This window comes from Dipodomys ordii, unplaced genomic scaffold (genome assembly GCF_000151885.1).
Source record: "Dipodomys ordii isolate 6190 unplaced genomic scaffold, Dord_2.0 Scaffold209, whole genome shotgun sequence".
In the NCBI taxonomy this organism is placed as follows: domain Eukaryota; kingdom Metazoa; phylum Chordata; class Mammalia; order Rodentia; family Heteromyidae; genus Dipodomys; species Dipodomys ordii.
The window spans coordinates 833,157-840,958 of NW_012267425.1; the positions used below are offsets into that span (position 1 = coordinate 833,157).

At 54.2% G+C, this 7,802-nt stretch overlaps 1 protein-coding gene and 1 long non-coding RNA gene across 2 annotated transcripts in view; one reads left to right on the forward strand and one right to left on the reverse strand.

The window, feature by feature from the left end:
- G6pd (glucose-6-phosphate dehydrogenase) overlaps positions 1 to 2,928 on the forward strand; it is a 24,020-nt gene extending 21,092 nt beyond the window's left edge. Inside the window, exons 6-13 of the mRNA XM_013035366.1 lie at positions 353 to 511; positions 610 to 735; positions 963 to 1,056; positions 1,155 to 1,341; positions 1,470 to 1,705; positions 1,817 to 1,893; positions 2,012 to 2,104; positions 2,206 to 2,928. Of these exons, the coding sequence (XP_012890820.1) occupies positions 353 to 511; positions 610 to 735; positions 963 to 1,056; positions 1,155 to 1,341; positions 1,470 to 1,705; positions 1,817 to 1,893; positions 2,012 to 2,104; positions 2,206 to 2,296 (1,063 nt within the window). The 3' untranslated portion in view covers positions 2,297 to 2,928. The remainder of the gene's footprint in view (positions 1 to 352; positions 512 to 609; positions 736 to 962; positions 1,057 to 1,154; positions 1,342 to 1,469; positions 1,706 to 1,816; positions 1,894 to 2,011; positions 2,105 to 2,205) is intronic.
- The window catches only part of LOC106000156, a 12,111-nt gene continuing 5,915 nt past the window's right edge, over positions 1,607 to 7,802 (reverse strand). Inside the window, exons 2-4 of the long non-coding RNA XR_001175780.1 lie at positions 5,312 to 5,396; positions 3,753 to 3,824; positions 1,607 to 1,686 (exon numbers count right to left, since the gene is read on the reverse strand). This is a non-coding gene — a long non-coding RNA (uncharacterized LOC106000156). The remainder of the gene's footprint in view (positions 1,687 to 3,752; positions 3,825 to 5,311; positions 5,397 to 7,802) is intronic.

A 7,802-nucleotide genomic window follows, 5' to 3' on the forward strand; every position in this document is an offset into this window, starting at 1 on the left:
AGTGGCGCTGTAGCTCAAGTGGTAGAGTGCTCGCCTTGAGCTGGAGAGCTGAGGGACAGCGCCCAGGCCCAGAGTTCAAGCCCCACGACTGACAAAAAAAAAAAAAGAAAAGAAAAGAAAGGTAGCAGTCCATTGTAGCATGCAAAACAGGCAGGCCTTGGAGCGGTTCCCTTCCCAAGCAGGTTGAGTGAAGGACTTGGGAGGACAGAAGGTATCCATGGGTGTGAGGGCCTCTTTGGAAAGGCAAGGAGACAATGTTGATGCTCCAGGGGGGAGAGAGTTGGGGTCACAATGCTTTGGGTGCTGCTGCTGGAGTAGGAGCTTGAAGGAACTGGCTGGGGGCTCCCCACAGAGGTTGGAACCGCATCATTGTGGAAAAGCCCTTCGGGAGAGACCTGCAGAGCTCTGACCAGCTGTCCAACCACATCTCGTCCCTGTTCCGTGAGGACCAGATCTACCGCATCGACCACTACCTGGGCAAGGAGATGGTGCAGAACCTCATGGTGCTGAGGTAGGGGCTGAGCCCCCCCCGCCCGACGTGGGGCTGGGGGGGGGGGCTCAAGGGGGAGCCACCTCCCCCGCACTCACCTCTGTCTGTGCCCCACACAGATTTGCCAACAGAATTTTTGGCCCTATCTGGAACCGGGACAACATTGCCTGCGTGATCCTCACCTTCAAAGAGCCCTTTGGCACTGAGGGCCGGGGGGGCTACTTCGATGAATTTGGAATCATCAGGTGAGAGAGGAGCATGCACCCAGCCCCGCGTCCCCCCCCCCCATTCTGGGCACACTCTGGTGTCCTCCGTGTGAGGGGTGTGGAAGCACTCCTGCCAGCTTGTCACTAGAAGCCTTGTTTCGGGATGTTGGGCCTCCTGGCATGTGGCTAGCGGGAAGGGAGGCAAAGGTGAGGCCCCCCCCCCCGCCCCCATCCTCCTGGCCGGCCTCAGCCTTCTCCTCCACCAGGGACGTGATGCAGAACCACCTGCTGCAGATGCTATGTCTGGTGGCCATGGAGAAGCCCGCTTCCACCGATTCCGATGACGTCCGGGATGAGAAGGTAGGAGGGGGGCAGGCGCTGCCAGCCACGCCCCCCACTCTGCACCCGCCCTGTCACCCAGGCTCCTGTTCTGCCCCCCTGCCCTGGCTTTCCCACAGGTCAAGGTGTTGAAGTGCATCTCTGAGGTGAAGGCTGACAACGTGGTCCTGGGCCAGTACGTGGGGAATCCCAGCGCAGAAGGAGAAGCCGCCAAAGGCTACCTCGATGACCCCACCGTGCCTCTCGGCTCTACCACTGCCACCTTCGCTGCGGTCGTTCTCTATGTGGAGAATGAGCGGTGGGATGGTAGGTGTGCATCCGCTTTATATGCCCCCTCCCCACACACACCACATACACCACCACTCAAGCACTTGCACATGGCCCGGGCCTGTGCAAAACCCAAGCCCTGAGGCCAGCCCACTCCTCCCCTGCAGGGGTGCCCTTCATCCTTCGTTGCGGCAAAGCTCTGAATGAGCGCAAGGCAGAGGTGAGGCTACAGTTCCACGACGTGGCGGGTGACATCTTCCACCAGCAGTGCAAGCGCAACGAGCTGGTCATCCGCGTGCAACCCAACGAGGCCGTGTATACCAAGATGATGACCAAGAAGCCCGGCATGTTCTTCAACCCCGAGGAGTCGGAGCTGGACCTGACCTATGGCAACAGATACAAGGTGCCCACTGAGAGGGCGAGCTGGGGAGGGGGGCTGTTGCATGCATGCTGTTGCACATGCAGTGAGGGGCTGTTGCATACCCGTGGTGGCAGCGAGCCCTTCCCCCTGCAGAACGTCAAGCTCCCTGATGCCTATGAGCGCCTCATCCTGGACGTCTTCTGTGGCAGCCAGATGCACTTTGTGCGCAGGTGAGGGTGCCTGGCGATCTTCCCCCAGACATCTGGGGGGGGGGCAGGCAAGAGAGTGCTCTCCCCTCCCCCGCTATGCACAACACTGCTCCCCACAAGCCACCCCATGTCCCCTCAGCGACGAGCTCCGGGAGGCCTGGAGGATCTTCACTCCCCTACTGCACAAGATTGACAGCGAGAAGCCACAGCCCATCCCCTATGTGTATGGGAGGTAAGGGAAGGATAGGCGGTGGGGGGGCATTGAAGGGGGGACCCCCACAAGCGAGGATCCCTCATGTTTCCTTCCCTCTGCCTATCTTGTCTTGCTTCCAGCCGCGGCCCCACAGAGGCAGACGACCTGATGAAGAGAGTAGGCTTCCACTATGAGGGTACCTACAAGTGGGTGAACCCCCACAAGCTCTGAGCCCTGGACACCACCCCCACCCCACCTGCGCTCCCCTCAGCCACACTGTGTCTGTCCTTCCTGCCACTGACCCCACACTGGGAAGACTTTGGGACCACTGGCCTGAGCCTGACATTCCTGCCCTGGGCTCCGGCCACCACTGTGCCCCTCTCTGCTGCTGCTGCCACGGAAGCCCCGCTGCACTCCTCCAGAGCCAAGCGCGAGCCTCGCCGGGATGCGCGGGACTCCCGCAAGCCCTAGCTGAGCCACCTACCTCCCAGTCACCCCGGCCCCCCTCATTCCGGCCCCCACAGAAGGAAGAGCGGCAGCCTAAGCTGAGGACTGTGGGGCGGGGGCCGGGGCAAAGCACTCCCCAGTGCCCATTGGCACGTGCCTCACAACGCACAAGTGCACCAGCGGAGCCACGCTGCCCGGTGCACGCAACATTCCTGGCGAGCAGCTGGACGGGATGCCGTGCTGCCTAACGGTGTCTTAGCCCCAGACAGCTGCTCCCCACAAACTCTACTCCACGGCCTCCCTCACTCCACCCGCGGGCAGCCTCCCTTCCGCACACAACGCAGAAGCAGTAGCTATGACCCCTACCTCAACCCTCGCCATTAAATCCTTCAGCAGCCCGCCTGTCCCCTTGTCCTTACCCCCCAACACCATGGGCGGCAGGCCCATCACGTCCTGTGCCCCTCCGCTCCCCCTCACTGGACACCCACCACGGTGCTACACCCCACTGGCTTGGGCTTGCCCCCACCCAAGGCTCAAGCCTGTCCCTGCCACTCACTGCTGCACTCCATGGGTGTCCATCAAGACCAGCTTGCTGAGCAAGGACAGAGGTCAGTCTGGCTCATGTTCCACATGAACACCTCAACACTGTTGCTGTCCATGCACACTGGTCAGCCTCCCCCTCCCCCACCCCACATCCCCGGCTGCTGCCCTCCACCACGCCAAGACAGGCAGGAGACGACTGGGCTTGCTGAATGACCTCAGAGCCCACATTCAAGAGGGACATAGGTCAAAGCAATGCCAGGCTCTACAGCCTGAGCAGCAGCTGAGAGCTATTAGGAACGTAGTTAGGTGGAATAGCCAGGCACTGGTGGCTCACGCCTATAATCCTAGCTACTCAGGAGGCTGAGATCTGAGGATTATGGTTCAAAGGCAACCCAAGCAGGAAAGTCCATGAGACTCTTCTCTCCAGTGAACCACCAGAAAACCGGAAGTGACACTGTGGCTCAAGTGGTAGAGAGCTCGCCTTGAGCTGAAGAGCTGAGGGACAGCACCCAGGCCCAGAGTTCGAGCCCCATGATTGACCAGAAAAAAAGTTGCATGCACCTCAGAACTGTGAAGCCCAAGCCCAGCATCTTGCGGCGCTTGAGGTCAGCAACGCAAAATGGAGGTGGGAGCAAGGCTGGCACCCCCAAGTAGGCTCTAGAGCAAGGCCTCCTTACCTCTTTGAGCTTTGGGGAACCTCAAGCATTTGTTGGCTTGTAGCTGTGTGGCTCCAACCTCTCTCTGCACATTCAAAAGATCTCTCTCCTTCCTGTTGTGCAGGAATGGAGTCCACTTTACCCCATATAATAATCTAAGTTCAACTACAATTGCACACACCTGTTTCCAAGTAAGGTTATGTCTTGAGGCATAAGGTGAATATAAATTTGTTTCCACCTGCTGCCTGGCCCCGCCCTGGCATTGGGCTGTCCCGAGCTGAGCACTGGGAAGGGGGCGAGAGGCGCCCCTGTGATCCCAGTGCCCGCAGCCTGTGTTCTACACATGACACCCCAACTGGAGACAACAATCAGGGCAGAATGTTTATGTTTAGAGTGCCCAGAAAATGTCCTGGTGTAGAGCAGCATGTGCCTAGCAAATGGGAGGTGTTTGAGGCCAGAGACTCAGCCCTGTCTCCCCACCCCTACCCTCCCATCACCCTTGGTAGTTGTGTGCACTGCTCGGTATGGCCCCCGATTCTGGATTCCAGCAGTCCTGGCCCAGCCTCTCACATAGCTAGTACGGAAGGCGTGTGCCACCACACCCAGCTCTGTGTCACCCCTCATCCCCTGCAGTCAGGGCTGAGGGCTGGGCCATGGGGCCTTCCATCCAGCGCAGCTCAGCCCTCTCTACTTTCCAAGGGACATCGGTGGACCCAGCAGGAATGGCCAGAAGTGAGACCATCAGGGGTGGAGCCCAGCAAGTGAGGGCGGTCACCAGTGCTCAGTACCCCTTCCACAGTTGCTCACTGTACACCTTGTGAATGTCACTAGGTCCACTGTGCTAGCCAGCACGCGTCGTCTTTCTCTTTATTTGAACTTGGCAATGTGGCTGCCAAGTGGCTTCCATGAGCAGACTAGGCTTTGCCCAAGACCAGAGATGACAGAATCAAGCACAGCAGCCCCTGAAAATATGTCCATGCCCTTCCTCCTACCTCCTTGCCGCAGACCATGTGGAGGTGCTGTGACCCTGAGGTTTACAAGCATTTTTACATTTTCACACCCTGTTTGGCTGTGCTATGTCCTCAGAGCCTCAGATCTGCACCTGGGGATGGCATTGAGCCATCAGAAAAGAAAACCAAAGGCCCACCGGGCGCTGGTGGTTCAGACCTGTGATCCTAACTACTGTGGAGGCTGAAATCAGGATTGTGATTCAAAGCCAGCCTGGGCAGGAAAGTCCATGAGACTTATCTCCAATAAATCACTCAGAAAAAGTCAAGAGTGATGCTGTGGCTCAAGTGATAGAGCATTGGCCTTGAGCACAAACAGACTCGGGCAGCACCCAGGCTCTGAGTTCAAGCCCCAGGACTGTCAAGGAAAAGAAAAAAAGACCCAAGGGCCTGTCCTGATTCCCCCCTAACAAAGCCCTTAGGAACACACCAACTTCACAAACTACAAAGGATCTAGCAGAGCTGCATGCTGGGCACCTGCTGGTGTAGTGTTGCTGAGGTGCGGGCTCCTAAGCACGGGGACCTGAAAGTGGAAAAGGGATGCCTACATGATGCCCCCCAACACACTAGGTAGGAGGAAGGGCGGGACCCACCTTTTGATGTGATCCAGGACAGAGGCCGGAGAGCTCTAGTGAGAATACTCAATTGTCACCTTGTTTCTGGGAGTCCATGACAGTCCTACCAACAACAGTGAACATTCATATCAGCTCAGCTGCCAACATTGAACAAAGAGTTGGAGGCCTAGTTAAGGACCAACAATTCCTCTTGGTTGTGGGTGCCTGTATTGGGACCAGGAAAGCAAAGTCGGCTGAGAAGCACCAGTATTAATGTTTATATTAGAAACTAGGACAATGAGGATACCAGGTATACTAATGTATACTTTAACCTCAGGCACTTAGGTAGAGAGAGTGAGAGGAATATGGTTGGTGACCAGGCTGACCCCACTAAGCAAGACCCCACCAAGCTGGACATACACAACTATATTCCCAATAGTTTATTTGGGAGGCACAGCTGGGAGGATGATTTTTGGAGGCTGGTACCACTTGAGAATGCTAGACCCTATCTACAAAATAACTGAAAAGCCAAGCACTGGTGGTTCATTCCTGTAATCCTAGCTACCCAGGAGACTGAGGTCTGAGGTGGTTCAAAGCCAACCCAGGAAGGAAAGTTCATGAGGCTCTTATCTCCAATAAACCACCAAAAAAAAGTGGAACTGTGGCTCAAGGTGGTACAGCACTAGCCTGGAGCAAAAGAGCTGAGGACCAGCACCCAGGCCCTGAACTCAAGCCCCATGACCAATAAAAACAACTGAAAAGTTGCACATGAGACACCATTTAGTCACTTTGACTGTCACCTCATCACTGGATCATTAAACTTAGACGTGTAAAGTACCAGGTGGGTGGAATCAACTGGCCTGTCAGCTCTGAGTTTTTCCAGTATGGCAGGTGAGACCACTCAACTGTTATCTCAGCTCAGTGCCTACATGAAGGCAGAGAAAGGAGAGTCACAGGCCCCAACCTTTCCACTGCAGGTATACGCTACCTGGCAAAATCAAAACATGTCTCCATGCAAAAGCACATTTATAACAGCATTATTCATAATGCTCAAATATATAAACAGCTTTTCATCAAAATGGGTGGGTAAATGGAGTTCTGGGAAAGTGATTCAGAGTACACTGCTTGCCTGGATTCCCTCCCCAGCACACACACACACACAAAGAATGATAAACTAACTTGAAGTAACAACTTGTCCAGGCTACATGGATTAACCTTGAAAATATGCCAAGTGAAAGAATCTGAGTACAAAGGCCCCATAGTATATGATTACTTTTATCTGAAATGTCCAGAATAGCAACAGAGTTTGTTTTTTTTGTTTTTTGTTTTTTTGTTTTTTTTTTTGCTGGTCGTGGGGCCTGAACTCTGGGCCTGGGCACTGTCCCTCAGCTCTTCAGCTCAAGGCTAGCACTCTACCACTTGATTCACAGCACCACTTCTGGCTTTTTCTGCATATGTGGTAATGAGGAAGCAAACCCAGAGCTTCATGCATGCAAGGCAAGCACTCTACCACTGAGCCACCTTCCCAGCCCCATTCTTTTTTTAATATAATTTCATTGTAATTATTAAGGTGTTGTACAGAGGGGTTACCATTTCACAATTCAGGTAATGTGTATGAAGACTGCTTTGTTGATTCGTGAGGTAGAAACTTGCTATGTAGCCCAAATGAGCCTTAAACTCAAGATCCTTGCTGGGATCTTGAGCTGGTGGCTCATGCCTATAATCATAGCTACTCAGGAGGCTGAGGTCTACAGGACTGTGTTTTGAAGCCAATCTGAGCAAGAAAGTCCATGAGACTCTTATCTCCAATTAACTACCAGAAAACCAGTGGAGCTGTGGCTCAAAGTGGTAGAACACTAGCTTTGAGCAGAAAAAGCTCAGGGACAGGGTGCAGGCCCTGAGTTCAAGCCCCATGACAGTCAAGAAAAAAAAACATTTCAAGATCTTCCTGCCTCAGCCCACCTCTCCCCCACCCTCCGCCAGTACTACGATTACCAGCTCCCACCATACCCAGCCAAAAATGAATTTTATAGTAGGTGATACCAAATTCTCACCAAAATTTGGTTCTTTCTTCCTCTTAGAATCTTGGACTCAATAACAAAACTGAGAGCCAAGCCAGGCTCCGGTAGTTCACACCTGTAATCCTAGCTAATCCAGACGCTGAGCTCTGAGGATCACGGTTCAAAACCAGCATTGACAGACAAAACCAAGAGATTCTTACCTTGAACTAAACCAACAGAAAGCAGAAAGTAGTGGCATGGTTCAAGTGGTAGAGTCCCAGCATTGAACTAAAAAGCTAAGCAAGACCTCACACTGTCCAAGTTCAAGCACTAATTCTGACAGGAAGGGAGGGAGGAAGGGAGGGAAGACGGAAGGAAGACAAAGAAAGGAAGAAGGAAAAGAAAAGAAAATCACACATTGAAAGCCAGTGTGGGGGCTGGGAAGGTGGCTCAGTGGTAGAGCACTTGCCTTGCATGCATGAGGCCCTGGGTTCAATTCCTCAGCACCACATAAGCAAAAAGAAAAAAGC